The following is a 19658-nucleotide window of genomic DNA, read 5'->3' on the forward strand; positions in this document are numbered from 1 at the left end:
GTGGGCCTTTAAATAAAGAAACTTCATAGCCCTGGGTGAGGGGGATAAACGTCCTCAGCTGCTGCATTTGGCTGCAAGCCATAGTTTGAGGACCCCTGCATTAAAGCCTTAGCTGCCTCCTGCTTTTTCTCCTGATTCATTAGTGCATCATTTCCTCATACCACTTCCTCCTACTCCTAATGTCACCAAACACTGGGAGAATATTAACAGGAGTCCACCCTCACATTCCACTTTAAGGTCGTCAAAGGTCTTTACACCTATTAATTATTCCACCAGAGCCTCACAACAGCCCCCTGAGAACGGTGATCTCTTCAGCCCCATTTTGTGGGTCAGCACACTGAGAATCAGCCGATGGACAAGTTAAGTGCTTGAGGCAGGATTCAAATCGAGGGGCAGTGTCAGGGATTCCAGGTGGAGCGATCCACACGCTACGCTGGGTCTGTACTTCCAAAAACAACCCGCAGATAGAGGATGCCATGAAGCTCAGATAGAAATGGGTGACTCTCTCAAGACAGAGGAGGAACATCCTCACAAATGCCCTTTAAACACTTCCTGGGCTTAGCTTCCTAAGAATGGACAAGCATAAAAATACAAACTGATGGTGGGGTAAAGGGGCGATCCTAAGAAATTTACAAATAAGGACCATTAAGCATCTGTCCGAATCAGCTAATTCAATCTAAAAATGCTCATCCTTCTGTTGCACACAGTGTTGTAGTGTGGAAAAAGCAGACAAGAAAACTGATCATCCAAGTTCAAATTCCATTTTTTCTTAATAGCTGTGTGACTGTGAACAATTTGCTTCAATCTCAGTTTCCATAGCTATAAAAGAGGGCTATATAATAACTGCTCTTCTTCCTACTTTGGGGAAACTGTAAAGATTTGTCATACACCTTTAAGGACATTGCCTTGCATGTACTAAATACTTAAAAATGTTCAACTGAACTGAAATACTAATATTTAAGTGTGAATTATTTAGAGGCAGCTGGGGGCTGACAGTGTTGGCTGTGGAGTCAGGAAGAATTGAATTCAAATTCAACCTCAAACACTCACTATGACTTAATAAGCCATTTACCCTGTTGACCTCAGTTTCCTAATTTGTAAAATGGGGATAAAAATAGCACTGTAAACACCGCTCTAGCACAGAGGCTGGCTATATAAATGCTAATTCCTTCCTTTCCATTTTTATTACCACTTCCGTTGTGCCAGCAAAGAAAGGGAGTGAAAATGGGAGCGGTTCCCTTGGAGTCTGAATTCCTGAGGACGTACCAATTGGCAGGTAACTTTCTGACTGGTGGGCCTTGAGGGACAAGGACCTTTTATCCTGCATGTGATCCAGGCATGCAGGCTGGCTCCCACTTTTTTCTTTATTTCTGAAGAGAGACACAAAGGAAGGTAGAAATATGTCACAGCAGGAAAAAAAAAAATCAAGCAGCATCATATATTTTTTTTAAAAATCAGCAGTAAAAACAGCACTATGGTTAGCAGTGTGAAATCTGCTGATCTAAAGGAAAAAACAATTAAAAGAATGACAACTCAATTGTTACTTGTGCCCTTTTTAGTCCCTCAACCCCCGGGAAGCCAGGGCAGCTTGATTTAAATCCTAGTGTATGTGCTCATCCAACCTGTCCCATCCTGTTGAATGGGGCTGAGGGTAAGGGAAGGAGGGGGAAATTTCAGGATACTCCCAGGAAAATTCAAGCTAACTACTATGTACCATTTCAACAAAGTCTAAAATTACTTGCAGACTTGGGGCAAATGACTCGTTTTAACTAACATGCAATTTTCACAGCAGTTTCCCTGTGTCAACAGCCGCTACCGCTGAGTTACAAGTTTCAAAGCTGTTCCTGGGTCACATCCTTTTCAGTGCAAATCTCAGTATCCCAGAGACAGCAATAAAAGTCATGGAAGAAACCTTTTTGGTTTGCTCACCCTCACTGACAAGGATTGATTAGTGAGAGCATGGGGGAGATTTTTTTTTCCCAAGGGACCAGTACTGGATCTTAGAGACTATGAATTGGAAGGGACTGAAAAGACTCTCTCTCAAAAAGAAGAAATTTAGGTTAAGTGACTTGCCTAAAGTCACGCCAAGTAAGCACCAGAAAGACAAGGTTTGAATCCAAGTCCTCCTCCTCCTCCAGAGTCACTCAGAGTCCCCAGCACATTAATTGATAGGCAGTGCAAGGTCCGCTGAAGGACTTAATTAGGGCTTCTTTTCCATGAACCAGGAACAATCCCTCTAAATTAAAAGAGAGACTGACTGCAAAGCTACATTTTACAAAGCTACTCCCAGCCAATTGAATGCCACTGGCTCTGCACATTCCTGAAGGGTGGCCCTAGAGCCCTCAGAAAGGAGGAGGGAAATTCTTTTTTTTTTTTTTTCCTACCTTTGTAAGCCTCAAAGAAAAAAAAATCCCCAACCTTTCAACAACAGAGGCATTCCTCGAAACCAGCAAACCCTCCATGATAAGCGGGGGCAGAGAAGGGGAAATAGTTTCAGTAAAGTGATACTCTAACTCCGGAGCAAGCAATCCCTGCAGCAAGACAGCTGAGCCTGGCCATCCTGTCCCATCCCGGAACAGGGTCTGGAATGTAACCTGACAGCATCATAAATGCCGGTCATTGGCTCTGGACGCTGTCACATGCCGCCGTCTGCCAGGGAAGAAGGAGTGGAGGAAGTCTCCAGCTGGAGTTCACGGTTACTCCCAGGTAGTTAGTGCATGGGGCAAGATGCGGCCACCTGGAGAACTTTTTTTAACCATTTCCGAGCCCTAAGCCCTTTTTTTTTCCATTCCCACTACAATATTCCCCAGTATACATACACAGAGGCAAGCATACCAACACACACCTTTTTATACCTCCAGATCCTAATTCCTAAGATCACAGAATTTAGAATTAAAAGGGATCTTACAGACCAGTTCCCATACCTGCCAATTAAAAAGATTGAGCTCTGGAGAGTGTTCATGACTTGGCCCACAGACTATAAATAGTAGAGTCAGGATTAGAACCCAGGGAAAGGAATGGCTTAAAATATGTACTGTTTGAAAAAAAATCTAGGGGTCTTAGTGGATTTCAAGCTTGATAACTGTCCACAATGTAATAATGCAATCAAAAAAGTTGTCTGTGTTGAAAAGTACAGTGACCAAGGTTCTGTGCTATGCCAGTTCTGGACACCATGAATTAAGAGGGATACCGATAATCTACAGGTAGCCCAAAGGAGGGCAATCCACTCATGTAAGGATCAGTTGAAAAAAATTGGAAATTTGAGGGAAAATGACTTAGAAGGTGTAGAGATGACAAAAGGGAGCTACATTCAAATACCTGAAGAATTATCATGTGAAAATTTATATTTATTCTACTTGATCCCAAGAGGCAGAATGAGAAGTAAGGAGTGGACATTATAAAAAAGAAGATTCAGATTAATATAAACTTCTTCACAGTTAGAATTATTGCAGTGGGGACTGGGCTGAGGAAATAGCAGGTTCTCCCTCCCTAGATATTTTTAAGCAAAATCTGGACAGCTCCTCTTGGACTGCAATTGTGGAGAGGACTCTTGGGCAGTTATGGGTGGGCCTCAATGACCCCACCAATGTCCACTGCAACTCCTACACGCTGATTTCTTGATTCTTCTTGGTCTTTGTCCAGCAAATTTTCCATAACAGGAATTTTTAATTATTACTACAAAGAAGGTAATTTCCCACTCTCAGTTCTAGTTTCCTTACACTAATTACAAAAACTCACGCTTATCCTTAATGTGCCTAAGTCTCAGGTATCACATCAAACTATTAGCTATCTATACTATTCCTTGGTGCTTATATTTAGCTATTCAAGTCCAGTCTCTTGGCATCTACTTTTCAGCTTTGATAAAGTTTTTTCTAAACTTAAAGAGAGTCATTTGAAATGAGTTGAAATAAAGAAAGAAACTTAAACTGGGGATCATGGAACTAGGATTATTTTTTAATTGAAAAGTAATGAAATTTTGGAAAAGCCAATTAATCTCTTTGGACCTAACTTTTCCCTAACTGAAGAGAGAGCATATGATAAATCAAAGATTTCTTTAATTTATAGAAAGGCCAGTGGTCTCCAACTAGAAGATAATATAACTATACCAACCAATACTTGACTATGGGGTGAAGAATATGAATTTAATGCAGTTCCTTTTCTTTTTCTCCTACTCCTCTAAACTCATCTTTTCTCTTTTAAGAGACAGCATGGCACAGTAAAAAGGGTATTGCCTCTGGAATCATAAAATCTAGGTCTGAATTTCAGCTCTGCCCATTTTTTGTGTGGCCTTGGGACAACCAATTTTATTCAATTTTCTTATTTGCACAATGAATGGGATGAACCAGATGACCACACTTGTCTCCCAAGCTCAAAAATTATTATGCTATCGAGTCCTGTCCCCATCTGAAAGTGACTAAAGTTTAATTTTTAGCCCTCAGGCCTTTTTCCTTAGAGATGCATTCTTTCCTACACTACTGCCCTAATTACTCCTCTGGACTCAAAACCCAAATTTCCAACTGTCGAGTGATTATTTCCATTTGGGTATTCTACCATTTCCTTTAATTCAATAACCCTAAAAAATAACTATTCACTTCTCTTAATGATTATTAGTGATAGCACCATGTCCCTCAGCCACCTGACTTCTCCTTTATATCCAGATTGTCACCAAGTCTCACTTTCCTAATACTCTCATACATTTCTTTCCATTCCCATCAACCTTATTTCATCAGAGACTAGGAGATAATCCTTTAGCCAGAAAATATCTAAGAAAGGCTTTACATAAGGTGAGGTTTGGTCTGGCTTTTAAAAGCTAAGTACGATTTGGCTGCTCAGACAGGATTGGACTGGACATGCCAGGAGGTGGAAATGCAGGGACAAAGGAAGGAAAGCAGAAGATATATTATGAGATTGAATCTTAAATTATTTAATTCAATAATTCCTGGCTTTTTCAAAAGGCAAGGTGGGAGTGGCCCCAAGTACTTGGGCAAAATAAACCTTTAGATAAAGAAACTCTAGCCCCAGGAAGTAAGAAGGTTAAAAGATTAATAGCAGCATAGGAGAGACTGGTGTGTCTATCAGCTCTTTCCTCATTATTCTACACACTGCCAGTCATTTTTCAATTGCACCTGACTCTACATGACCCCAAATGGGTTTTTCTTAGCAAAGATACTGGAGTAGTTGACCATTTCCTTTTCCAACTCATTTTACAGATGAGAAAACTGAGGCAAACAAGATTAAGTGACTTGCCCAGGGTCACATAGCTAATAAGTGTCTGGGGCTGGATTTGAGCTCAGCCATATTCACTAAACCAGTTGGCTGCCAGAAGATTAAGACTAGGATAAGGACTGGATAAGAAAACTCCTAAGAAATGCATTCTGGCATCTTCTCTGTGCCTTGTAGAGAGCTGCCCCAAGCAATGGGAAGTTAAATGACTTGCCCAGCTTCTCACCGCTGGTGTCTGTAAGAGATGGGACTTGAACCTAGGGCTTCCTGGTCCAATCATGGCTCACCATCCATTCTTCAATGGAACCTTGGACTTTCTTGGTTCAAGGCTCATTCATCATCTACTTCATTATGGAATTGAGGTGTTTGTGGGTCCAAGCCTGGCTCACCAAACACTTTACTACCTCCCTCCTTCCCTGCAGATTAATAATCCTAAAATATCACCTTGATCTGTCACATGTCAGAAACTTTTAATAGCTCTCCAGTGGCTACTGCCTAGAATTTAAGACCTTCCATATTCTTATCCAACTTACCACTCCTGATTCCTAAGGGAATTCCATGCCCAAGTCATATTCATTTACTTACCATTCCCTGAACATTTGTTTTACTTTTCTATCTCTCTATTTTACTTATATTGCACCAATCCTTGAGAGGTTCTAAGCCAGAGTACATTTAACATTTTACCTACTCTTATTGGAAGTTTCTGATGTTGACTCCTACATGGGCCTTGGCTCAGCCATCCATTTCCATTTTTTAATGCTCTCTCCCTCTTTGAATTATCTTGTATTATTTAGAATATGTATTGTTTTCACTTATCTCTAATAGTATAGTGGGAAAAGTAAGGATTCTAGAGACAAAGAGACAAAGAACCTGTGTTGAAATCATCCTGATCGTGGATTATCTGGATGATTTTGGTCAAATCCATTGTCCTTGATTCCAGTTTACACATTTATAAAATGAAGCGGTTGAACAAGTCTGAGGTCCCTTCTAAGCCCATGATCTGTGTATGTGTTGTATCTGTTCAGGAGAATCCTAGCTCCTTGTGATGGGGGGCTGTTTGGGTTTTGGGGCCAAGCAGAGGGTCTAGCCTACAACCAATATTTTATGTGTTTTTTTTTTTAATTAAATTTAGTTGAACATCTTATACGCTTTCACATGTTGCTCACTTCTCAAAACAGCAGCTTAGGCTCTTTATCTCTCTCTAGGCTTGATTAGAATGAACTTACCTTAGAAGATTTCCTCTGGCCAAACTCTGTTCTCGAGATGGCACATTGCACATATTGAGGCTCAGTCTTTTTGTGGTTTCCATTTTTCCCTCTGAGAGGCTGTATTCCCTTGACCGGGTGGGAGAAGTACCATACCTCTCCTCCAGACATCTCAGTGGTACAGTCCTGTTGATGGGCTGGAAAATAATAGCCCCACTCTGCTGGGATATTGGCCGACGATTCCCCACGTAGCATCTGACCAAACCTGGGATGGTGTCAAAACTTTCCTGGTCAAACTGATACTGGATACGGCAGTAAGCTTCATTGAGACGGAGAACTGTCTTGCTGATCTTGAAATGTTGGGCTGTATTCTTCCACTGACAGGTCAAGACAAAGTTTCCAGGACTAGAGAGAGAATCCCGTACCAAGAAGTCTCCATCTCGCTGCACAAGACTCTCTGATACCTTTGGAACAAAACCACATGGGAGAGAGAAACGGGAGAGTCAATCTTCTATACCATATCATTATCATTAATTACCCACATTTCTTCAGACACAACTGCTGGTGATGCTAAAATTTCCTTTTGTGCTCTCCAATTTTTTTCAAAATGGTAGACTACAAGAATATGAAATTCATTTCATATTAGGCAAATAAACTTTTTGGAACAGAATGAGGAAGAAATAGTCTCTGGTAACTTTTTCCAACAAGATTTATATGTTTTACATGTATCATCAGCAAAATTGTCTACTTCTTTGTCTTTTTCTGCTCGCTAAGCTCTCTTGACTTTCCACTGTCTAATAAATGCAAATCCAATTTTATCTACCACGGTCATGGAATAGGGGTATTTTCCTAACTAAATAATCTAGGTAAAAGAGAAATTACCATATAGATCATAATATTTTTAAAAATAATTTTTATTGACAGTATATATGCCTAGGTAATTTTTTACAACATTATCCCTTGCACTCGCTTCTGTTCCTATTTTTCCCCTCCCTCCCTCCACCCCCTCCCCCAGATGGCAAGCAGTCCTATACATGTTAAGTATGTCACAGTATATCCTAGATACAATATATGTATGCAGAACCAAACAGTTCTCTTGTTGCACAGGAAGAATTGGATTCAGAAGGTAAAAATAATCTGGGAAGAAAAACAAAAATGCGAACAGTTCACACTCATTTCCCAGTGCTCCTTCTCTGGGTGTAGCTGATTCTGTCCATCATTAGATCATAATATTTTTAAAGTAATTTTACTTTTTTTATTCTGATCACTCCCTCAAAAAAGGCATTTCCAAATGCTCAGCAGAACATAAAAAGTAGACTATATATCAAACTATGAAATCATTTCAAACTGCTTGCTTTTGGGGAGGAAAAACTATAATTAAAAACTACATATGTAATATAAATTCTACATATTACTTTCAAAGTTGTTCTGTCTGTGCTTCCTTCTTGAATTGCCTACTTTTTCTTCTATACGTTTTAAAAATATTACAATGGCCACCTGGGGGATATATATGTTGTTAACCTCTTCTTCTATTCTATAACCCCTGCCCTCTATTCACAAATGAAACAAAAAGGGGGAAAAAAAAACCTTCATGTTACATATAAGGCGAGTCAAGCAAACTGAATCCACATTCAAATATATATTCCATAACCATGATCATAAATATAAGCTACCTCCTGCACCTCAAGTCTTTTGCTTCTCAGTAACATATGTCATAAGAGGTTTTCTGAAGATATAGTTGGTCATTTCCCTGATCAGAGTTCTTAAGTCCTTCAAAGTTGTATTTCTTTACAATATTGTTGTCCTGGTCCTTATTATTTCACTCTGTAATAGTAACATTAACTATTAGGATTTTCTGCATTCATTTTTCATGAAGCAATAACATCCCCTGGCATTCATATGTCACAATTTATTCAGACATTTCCCAATTGATGGGCACCCCTTAGATTCTAGTTCTTTGTTTCTCTCACCCCATTCCTTTCAAGATGAGGAAACTTTTCCAGGGACTATTCCCTTTCCAATATTATTATTCTTTCTTATTTATCTCCATCCTCACTCCCCACTCTATTCCCTGCTTGTTTTTCTGTTGAGTTTGATTGTATTTTTAACATGATTTTTTTTTTTTTTTTTTTTTTTTGGCTGAGGCAATTGGGATTAAGTGACTTATTCAGGGTCAGACAGCTAGGAAGTGTTAAGTATCTGAGACCAGATTTGAACTCGGGTCCTCCCGACTTCAGGGCTGGTGCTCTATCCACTGGGCCACCTAGCTGACCCTTAACATGAATTTTTACTGGTGTCTTTTAGCAACACAATTCCCCTAGTATCCTTACATATAACAAATAATTTCTTTCTTTCTTTCTTTCTTTCTTTATTTTAATTTAATAGCCTTTTATTTACAGGTTATATGCATGGATAACTTTACAGCATTAACAATTGCCAAACCTCTTGTTCCAATTTTTCACCTCTTACCCCCCACCCCCTCCCCTAGATGGCAGGATGACCAGTAGATGTTAAATACATTAAAATATAAATTAGATACACAATAAGTATACATGAACAAAACATTATTTTGCTGTATAAAAAGAATCAGACTCTGAAAAATTGTACAATTAGCTTGTGAAGGAAATCAAAAATGCAGGTGGGCATAAATATAGGGATTGGGAATTCAATGTAATGGTTTTTAGTCATCTCCCAGAGTTCTTTTTCTGGGCATAGCTGGTTCAGTTCATTACTGCTCCATTGGAAATGATTTGGTTGATCTCGTTGCTGAGGATGGCCAGGTCCATCAGAACTGGTCATCATATAGTATTGTTGTTGAAGTATATAATGATCTCCTGGTCCTGCTCATTTCACTCAGCATCAGTTAGTGTAAAGTCTCTCAGGCCTTTCTGAAATCATCCTGTTGGTCATTTCTTACAGAACAGTAATATTCCATAATATTCATATACCACAATTTATTCAGCCATTCTCCAACTGATGGACATCCATTCAGTTTCAGTTTCTAGCCACTACAAAAAGGCTGCCACAAACATTCCGTGCACATACAGGTCCCTTTCCCTTCTTTATAATCTCTTTGGGATATAAGCCCAGTAGTAACACTGCTGGATCAAAGGGTATGCACAGTTTGATAACTTTTTGAGCATAGTTCCAAACTACTCTCCAAAATGGTTGGATTCGTTCACAACTCCACCAACAATGCATCAATGTCCCAGTTTTCCCACATCCCCTCCAACAATCATCATTATTTTTTCCTGTCGTCTTAGCCAATCTGACAGGTGTGTAGTGGTATCTTAGAGTTGTCTTAATTTGCATTTCTCTGATTAATAATATCTTTTTTTAAAAAAGAAAAAAAAATAGTATAACTGATCAATACATAAAGTCTGAAAATATATGCAACGTGCACCTGTGGGCTTTCCACCTCTTCAAAGGCCTGGGTAAGAGAGTCTTCTCATATCTTTTCTTTTGAGCCACACTTGTTCTTTATAATTTTCTTACATTCACTTTTGATTTGATTTATTTATTCTAATTACATTATTGTTGTCACTTTGTACATTGTAATCATTGTGTACGTTGTTTTCTTGACTCCTGTTTATTTCATTTTGCATCAATTCATATAGATCTTTTGATGATTCTCTGTAATTTTCACTTCTTATAAGACAATAATATTCCATTACATTCACGTACTATAATTTGTATTACTGTTGTTGTTCAATCATTTTTCAGTCATGTTCGACTCTTTGTGACCCCATTTGGGGTTTTCTTGGCAAAAGTATGGAATCGTTTGCCATTTATTTCTGCAGTTCATTTTACAGATGAGGAAACTGAAGCAGACAGGATTAAATGACTTGGCAAGGTTACACAACTAGGAATATTTGAGGCTAGATCTGAACTCAATTCTTTTTGATTCCAGGTCTACTGCACCACCTGCCTGCCCCTCATCATTTCCTAGCAAGGTTATATTTCTGAGTCAAAGGGTATGGACATTTTAGTCATTTTATTTGCATAATTCCAGGTTGCTTTCTAGAATGGTTGTGTTGAATCACAAATTCCACCAGCACTGCCCTAGTGTCCTGTTTTCCCACAGCCCTTCCAAAATTAATAGTTCCCATCATCTTTGCCACTTTGAAGTGTGGGGTTAGTGATTTAGAGAGTTTGATTTATTTCTACACTAAGCTTTGTGTATGTGTAAGTATGTGTGTGTGTGTTCAACCTTCCCTATCCATTTTAGACAAGAGTATATTCATCTTTTGCCTTTTCTTTCCTTCCACCCGATTTTTCTTTTTTCTGTATATTATCCAATTGATGGCATCCACTCATTTCCCAATTCAAATAAATCTGAATTAAATTGTAACTTGATTGTTAAAACTTGGCAGAGAACTGGAAATTAAGTGGATGCCCATCAATTAGGGAATGACCGAATTAAGTTATGGTATATGAAAATAATAGCATATTATTGTTTTATAAGAAATGATGAGGAGGTTGATTTTAGAAGAGCCTGGAAAGATTTACACAGACTGATGCTGAGTGAAGAAGACCTAGGAAAACATTGTCCACACCAATAGCAAGATTGTGTGGTGATCAAGTATGATAGAATTTCAGAGATTCATGGCAATTCCAATAAATTTTAGCTGGAAAATGCCATCTTCATCCAGAGAGAGAATTATGTCGATCTAAGCAGACAATTTTCACCTTTTTTTTTTTCTTCTGTTTTTTTTTCCTCATGATTTTTCTCTTTTGTTCTGATTTTTCTCTCCCAACATGACTCATATGGAAATATGTAAAAAAAACAAATAAATAAAAACAACCATATATAATCTAAATAAAATGAAATAATTTTTTTTAAAGCAGGTAAAGTTCATATTCTTTTCTATAGGGTTTTTGAAGGTGATGTTCTTGGTTGTAAGCTTCAATCTTTTGCTTTCTGAATTTAAATTCCAAGATCTTCTCTTATTTGTGTCATCCTCACTGATTCCCTGGTAATTGTATTACTTCTAAAAAGGTATTATTTTTCCTCTGACTTGTGAGCTCTGGACTTTAGCAGTGACATTCTAAAGATTTTTCTTTTCTTTCCTTTTGTTTCTTTCAGAAGGTAATAGGTAGATCTTTTTATCTTCCTCTGATTTCAATAAATCTGGGCAGTTTCAACTTCTTGAAATATAACATCCAGGATTTTAAAATTTAAAACCATAGTTTTCAGAAACTCCAGTGATTCTTTAATTTTCTTTCTTTGACTTTTTTTTCCAGGTCTATTATTTCTGCTCCCTTAATTTCCTTCTATTTTCTCAATAATTTGATTTTGTTATTTTCCTCTAAGCTATTTAAATCCAGTTGTATTTATGAAAAATCTATTTTTTCCCTTTGAGTACTTCTTTGCAACTGTTACTTGCTCTTCTTATGATCTATAGTAAGTTTATACACCAGTCAATGTCTATCTTTGGTTTATTTTCATCTCTAGGTTTAGTTCCCGAATTGGGGTTTTATGGTATGATAAGGTTTCACCCTGCTGAACTTTTGAGTGAGATGGTTAGTCAAGCCCTAAGTACCAATGCTAATTTCCACTTCACAGGGTTAAGCCCTTCTGGATCTTTGAGGTTCACAGTGTTTAAATGACTTACCCAGAGCCACCAATAGTGTTAGTGACAGATTTAGGACTAAAAAGAGACCAGATTCCCTGAACTTTGAATATATAATATGCTATCCTTAGCTACCCCCCAAAAGAACCCTATCAAATAGGACCACTGAGGTCCTATACAGCCAATCTCCCCCCCATTTATATGCTTCAGTATTTGCCAATTACATGGAAAGAAAATTTTTAATATTCATTTTTAGAAATTTTTGAGTTCTAAAGTCTCTCTCTTCCTCTCACTCCTCCCTTTTCCTTGAGAAGGTAAGCAATTTTATATACATCAAAAGTCGTGCAAAACATATTTTCAAATTAGCCATGTTACAAAAGAAAATACAGACAATAAAATCCCCAAGAAAAGTAAAGAAAGGAAGTATATTTCAGTCTGTTCTCAGAGTTCAATTATCTCTCTCTGGAATTGATTAGTATTTTTCATCATGAGTCCTTTGGAATTGCCTTGGATCCTTAGAGCAGCCAAGTCTTTCACAATTGATCATCCCTACCATAGTACATATAAGCAATCTTTTACCAAGTCTTATTTTTATATTCCTAACATTACTTGATTATAACCCTTTTTCTCCATTTACACAGCCTGGTGCAAGCCTTCATCAACTTATACCTGAACAACTTTAATAACTCTTCTAGGAAGCATTTAATAAATGCTTCATTTATCTATCTGGGTGGTCTCCCTGCCTTGATTCTATTCCCACTTCTGGCTGTACTCTACTCAGCTACCAAAGTGATCTTCCTGTGACTTAGGCCCCTTACCACCCAGTAAACTCATGGTTCCCTATTACTTCCACAATCAAGTACAAATGGGGCTTTTTTGGCTTTTTTAAAGCCCTTCACACTATGGCCTCTTTCTATCTTCCTATTTTACACTTTACTCCTTTACTCAAACTACAATCCAACTACACTGCCTTGCTCTTCCTCCAGCAGGATACTCCATATTCTAATTCTGTGTCTTGATTTCATGTCAGTCAATCAATAAATATTTATCAAAGGCTTACTGTGTGCCTGCTTTCAAGCTTCCAAAAGACAATGCAAAAAAAGTAAGCTAAAAAAGGTAGGGGGTGGGATGGGGTGATGAGGGGAATGCTAGGAAGGTACTAGACAAGAGGAATGGGGGAAAAGTCAGAGAAGTCACAAATTAAGTGAGGAGGAGCTCTTCTGAGCTGAGCTCTCTTCTTAAATGAAATGCTCTTAATTTATTTATTTTTCTTAGACATCTTCTCTTTACCTCCATCTTCTGGACTCCAGGACTTTCCTTCAAGATTGAACTCTAAGCCCACTAATGTAGGAGGCCTTCCCAGGTCCTCCCCAATTCCTAGTATCTTGCAAGTGTATAGTGTTCCTTCCCACTCATCCATCCACCATTAGAATGTTAAATTGCTCAAAGGTTGGGACCCTAGTGTCCTCAGCACAATGCTTTGCCTATGCTAAGTCCTTAATAAATGCTTATTGACTGACTGAGCTCTGAGATTTTGTATAATAATATGGCTTTAATTCTGAATATGTCAAATTTGTTGTTGAGTGTTGCAGTCTTATCCAATTCTTAGTGACATCATTTGGAGTTTTCTTGGCAAAGATATCAAAGTAATTTGACATTTCCCCCCCTGTAGCTTGTTTTACAAATGAGGAAACTGAGGCAAACAGAAGTTAAGTGATCTCCCCAGGATCACAAAGCACGTGAAGCCCGATTTAAACTCAGGTTTTCTTGAGACCTAGTGCCCAAACCATTGTGCCATCCAGCTGCCTATGAATTAGTCAAAAGGCATTTCCAATTATTATGATGCCTTGGGATCACCATCAGTGAACATCAATTGTCTTTTTCTTAAGGTATTCAGCTTAGGTGGTACAATAAGGAAATTAGGTAGTGCAGTGTATAGAACATTGGACTTGAAGTGAGAAAGACCAAAGTTCAAATCTCGTCTCAGATACTTCTTAGCCAGGTGATCTTAAAATGCATATTATTGCTCTCAGTTTCTTTATCTGTAAAATGACTTAATAACATCCAAGATCCCTTATAGCTTTGAATCTATGATCTTAAATATATAATTTATGGCAGAATTAAATCACTTTTTTTGTGATGATGTTTGCAGCATAAAAAGTTACAAAAGTCACATCACAGGTTACAGAATCTCAAAAATGGAGAGGAGTCTTTAGAGACCAACCATGGGTTCAAGAGAATAGCTATTAGTTTGGGGAAAAACACAAGAATGGCTATTTTAAAGTAGCATCTCTGTTTATACTAAAGTGTCTATCTACCATATATATATTTTTAAAGATGCAGAGTTGAACACACACACACACACACACACACTCACTCATATGTTTTTCTATTTCTATCCATCTCTATCTGTAGAGATAACTGGAGATTTGGATAGCTGTATATTTATTTGTTTAGATTATCCATCTATCTTGTGTATCTATCTTATAAACAGGTATATCTTGATACACATATCTGTATCTATCTAAGTATATCTATCTATATATAGAGACATCTATATCTTATATACAGATATATCCTCACACAATATCTATATCTTCATGTAGCTGTCTATATCTATTTAGGTATCTATATCTATTTCTTTATAGATACAGATATGGAAAGAGATCTCTCTATATAGAGATAGCTATCTATGTCTATCTTTGGGTAGCTACCTATATTTATATATAGATATTTGTATCTATCTTTATATTTAATAATATATTTATATATTTTATATTTATCTATATATTTATAAATATCTATTAAATATCACTCTCTACATATCTTTAGATAACTATACATCTGTCTATGTATATATACATCACACACATGTATATATTTATGCATAGATACACATATGTATGCATGTGTACATATACAAATCCATGCATCCATATGAATGAAAATTAAAAGACTTCCTGTTTTTAATCACAATCAGGCTTTGTTTACTAAGCTCTCAGAATGAGCTAATACCAAAATGGACTTTGGAGTTCTGGCCCCACCACTTCCCTATGGTTCCTTTATAGAAAAGGGCGTGTATTGAGTCAACAATCCATTGCACATGATGCACACTGCCCCGCTGGACTCTCTTTTGTTCCAGTCACACATGAGCTCCTCCGGGGTCTCAGAATGCTGGAGCTTGAAGCAGTTCAGCTGGCCGTTGGCCCGGGAAAGTCTGCCTTCTCTATTTGATCTGAACCACAGAAAGAGACAGAGAGACAAGAGGACTCTGGAAACAAGAGATACCTGTCGCGGAATGCGCCCGTGATACCAGGCGTGGCTGCGTAAATCCTCGCCGCTGAGCTGCAGCTCCTCCTCCAGTTCCTTCTTCAGCAGCTTCTCAGGGCTCCTGTCCATTATGTGTCTCTCCTTGGAGAACTGCAATAAAAGGCATCAGTTGTGACTTTGCCGCCACCTGGACCACTCATTCCACCTGGCAGAGTGTACAAGAGCTGGCCACCTGCTTTGAGGGCCAAGCCCTTGCCAAAACTCTAGTTCAGCGAGGTACCGAGATAAGCACTGCCGTGCAAGATGACCTTTCATTCTGCCAACCGCTAACATGTCATAAAAGTGTCATTTCTGCCTGAGGAACATGGTAGGAAGTCCTGATAAGGTCCTTGCTTTAATCAGCCAGCTGAGGGGGCAGTTACCCTTACTTTCACCTCGATCCTGGCAAGAGGAGCATAGGTAGATTTAAAGGATGGCTGCTGCAGGTGGGACCTGTAAGTCAGGTTCCCTTAAGGTTCAGGCTCCTCTTTGGTTTTCTCATTTTACCCCATGATGACACCAGAGGACCAAAAAGCAAAGCGTATTTTGTGAGAGTAGATAGGGATTCAAATCCTATCTCTAGGACTTAGTATGTTTCAGCAAGTCACTTAACCTCCATCTATAAAATGAGGGCCTAAATGAGATCCTTTTTAGCTCTTGATCAATAATCCTCTCAAGGATGGAGAGAGGTACATTTCTCTGACTAGATTTCAGCACTACATCCTCCCCCTTCACTCCCACTTTGGGCTTCACACGGCACGGGCAAAATATTCTGAATGTTTCCAGGCATAATATTGAATCCCCAGTCATTTGGAATTTTATATCTAAATATGTGTGGTGCAACAGATTTTCTAGACCTAAAGGAAGGAAGCTCACCAGTGGTTCACCAAAATTACAACTATCATGTTACCAAAACAAATATTTACCAGGCTGGAAAGCCAAGTAGAATTGCTCAAGTGGTGAATTAATTAAGCATCAACTATAGGCTAGGAACAGGGGGTCCCTTCACAAAAATAAACCCCTTAAAGAACTCAGTAGATGAGTGAGATAAGTTACATACTCTCAGGACCTCAGACCTGAAGTACAATTCTCTCACTTTTCAAGGAAAGAAAATGAAATCCAGCGAGGAGAAATCACTTTGATTATGGTTACAAATGTCTTCAGCACCTGAGTCAGAAATCAAATCAGTCTCTCTGATTCCAAATCTTGTCTCTTGCTCTTATTTTGTATGTAGAGACACAGCAAAATAACACCCATGTTCTTCATCACTCAAGAAAATACTAGAACTTTACATCTGGAACCTTCGCCTGGCCCTTGTAGACTTGTTGTCTACATCTTGAACCAATTCAAGAGGAAGCATCTCAGTTAAAGGAAAAATTGATAGGAAAAAGTCATATGTTGGTTGCTCAGGATATGTTTCACTTTAACATAGAGGCGCTGGAAAGCTGGCTATTCTGGAAGAAAAGAAGGAGAAGGAGAAAAAGGAGGGAGAAGAAGTCCAAGAACTTTTTTTTTAATTTTAAAGCTTTTTATTTTCAAAACATATGCATAGATAATTTTCAACATTCACTCTTGTAAAATCTTTCATTCCAAATTTTTTTCTCCATCCCTTTTGCCCCACCTCCCTCCCCTAGATGGCAAGTAATTCAATATATGTTAAACATGTGCAATTCTTCTATACATATTTCCACATTTATCATGCTGCACAAGAAAAATAAGACCAAAAAGAAAAAAAAATGAGAAAGAAAACAAAATGCAAGCAAATAACAAAAAAGTGAAAACACTCTATTGTGACCCAATTCTCTAGATGCAGATGGCTTTCTCCATCACAAATCTATTGGAACTGGCCTGAATTACCTCACTGTTGAAAAGAGCCATGTCCATCAGAATTGATCATCACATAATCTTGTTGTTGCTGTGTACAATGTTCTCTTGGTTCTACTCCCTTAGCATCAGTTCGTGTAAATCTCTCCAGGCTTTCAAGAACTGATTTTTAATAATTATATTTCAATATATGTGGTTTCCTTTGTAATCCTATGTATTTTATTTTAACCATTATAAAACACTGTTCTGAGAGGCAGTTTCAGCAAACGTCCAAAAAGAACTAAGACATAAAAACTTCTCTCTTAAGGTTATCTGGATAAGAGTGAGTCTCCTTACTGGGAATTTATTATATCAATGAAATCAAAACTCCAGTCCAAAATAACAATAGTATTACCACTGACATTTTTCTAATGTTTTATTATTTATAAAATACTTATATTATCAGCCCCATTTTACAAGAAGAAACTGAGGCTTATGGTTCATACAGATAACAAAATTCAAACCCAAATCTCTTTGGTGTCTACAGAATGAGCAGTCCCTTTCAAAGTTTATCAGACCGCCAACTTCTCACAACCCAAATTGTCCTAAACAGACTCCCAGTAAGTTATGGATTAATCAACACAAAGTTCATTTTCTCTACTCCATGATATAATATGGGTGACCTGGCAAATAGTGATCTCTTCATAAATATTTGTTCCCTCTCTCTAACTGCCCACCTCTGGGGGGGAAAAAGAAATTAAGGAAAAAGTCAGAACATCTCTTTCCTGAGTTCACCCTTCTGTCTTGAGGTAATCCCAAAGAGAGGTAGTTCTGATTAAAGATCTCAGAAGGAGATGCCATACCTTGTTTTAATGTTCTTTTCCACAACATGATATCCCTCACAAACCAGAACAACCCCCTTGCATTTCAGCCCCCACTCCCGCCCAATCTGGCTCCATCCGACCTTTCTAAGCATTTTAATATTATCCTCCATCATTCCTGGTTCCCCCCAAAAGCAGGATACTTTCCAAGGCACAGCTCAAAGATTCCCCTTCCTCTCTTCTCAAAACCTTTCCCAGTGTATCCCTAGTTGTTAGCATTTTCTCCTTCTAACAGCATTAAATGTGGTCGAGAATTTTGTGTTCCTGTAGAACATAAGCTCCTCGAAGGCAGAGGCTGTTTCCCCTAGCGGGGTTCCCTGCCCAAAAAAGACCTAAACGAACATTTGTTGAACTGAATTGAATCATTCTACACGTAAAATTCCAGCCCTTTGTGGTTTATTCAATAAAGACTTACCATGATTTTCTCGCATATTGCTATTCTTGGTATTTTTTTCCTCTATTTTTGAAGAGGTAATTTCCTCCTGACAACCTGCTCTGTTTGTGCCTCCTCACAGTAAAAATTTTAGCATTTTATGGGAGAGCTTCGGCAAAATTTACCCACTTGTATACACCCTTAATCAATGTCAGCCTACCAAATGAATCAAGGTTATTACCGACTGTTCCTGTCAGATTAGGAACAAGTAGTAAGATTTCTGACTTTCAGGGTTTTCTCAGACAAGGATGATATGATATGTTTTCACAGCAGCTGCCGTGGAAGATACTGTTTTGTCTGCTTCCCTGATAAGTCTGAAATCTTGGTAATAGTGTGTTCTTTTGTGCTCCTAATGGTAACAGGAAGGTAATTGCTTCTCAGTTGTTGGGTTTTTTTTTTTCCCTTTAGGAAAATAGTACACACAACTCCCAGCTATCAGTAGATCTATCTGAGCTGGATGCTTGGCTCCTGAGGAAAGAATTAAAATGGGCAAAAAATTGCCATGTAGTCCTTGTTACTGGGGCACCCTGAGGCCAGTGGCTTGCTTGTGTTCAGTAATTTGGAGCTGTATTAGGAGGAAAGCTAATTAGGTGTTAGTGTTAAGTCTAGCATTAATACTGTGAGCCCCCTGCAGCCAGGGGACCACTAGGCTACCTGAAGAGTTAGCTCACCTGTCAGAAATAGAGTAGGTCAACAATCAGTACTGGGATTGGGCCCACGAATGGCTGCAGAACAGGGACTGGGTCTCTGTTTGTTAGTTTGGGCTGTTTTTTGTATTCCCAGTTCTTAGTACAGTGTGGGACCCAAAACAGGCGCTTAATAAATGCTTATTGATTAAAAAGCAATAAGGAAATTGAAAATCAGTGGCAGCATTCTACTTTGAGTCTGGGGGATTTTACAGTTTAAAAAAGTTGAGATGGATGTCAAGATGGGTTTGGAAGCACTGCTATCAGTCTCCACATCTGCAGGGAGCCTCCCTTCCCCCGCCCCTCCTCTCTGCTTTATTTCCTCAGATCTAACAGATTTGTAGCTGACAACAGTGGAACCAAGAAAAGCAATTTTTATAAATGGAGAACTTGATGGAAAAGCAAAAAGAACAGGAAACAGTAGGTGTCCCATGCCCTAGTGCCCTGCTTCTAACACCAAAGGCAGATTCATGGAGCTAGAACTTACACAGGGTTTGAAAGGCAACTGCAGCTGTACTTGGGGAGAGAAACTGAAATCCTACTTA

General features: G+C 38.4%; 1 protein-coding gene across 4 annotated transcripts in view; it reads right to left on the reverse strand.

The window, feature by feature from the left end:
• The window catches only part of BCAR3 (BCAR3 adaptor protein, NSP family member), a 167099-nt gene that overhangs the window by 24933 nt on the left and 122508 nt on the right, over positions 1 to 19658 (reverse strand). For all 4 annotated transcript variants that reach the window (XM_031967097.1, XM_031967098.1, XM_031967099.1 and 1 more), the window contains 3 exons: positions 15290 to 15421; positions 6450 to 6892; positions 1267 to 1370 (listed from right to left, as the gene is read on the reverse strand). In XM_031967097.1, coding sequence (XP_031822957.1) covers positions 1267 to 1370; positions 6450 to 6892; positions 15290 to 15421 — 679 coding nt within the window. The remainder of the gene's footprint in view (positions 1 to 1266; positions 1371 to 6449; positions 6893 to 15289; positions 15422 to 19658) is intronic.

The sequence above is a fragment of the Sarcophilus harrisii genome, chromosome 4, assembly GCF_902635505.1.
Source record: "Sarcophilus harrisii chromosome 4, mSarHar1.11, whole genome shotgun sequence".
Taxonomy (NCBI): Eukaryota; Metazoa; Chordata; class Mammalia; order Dasyuromorphia; family Dasyuridae; genus Sarcophilus; species Sarcophilus harrisii.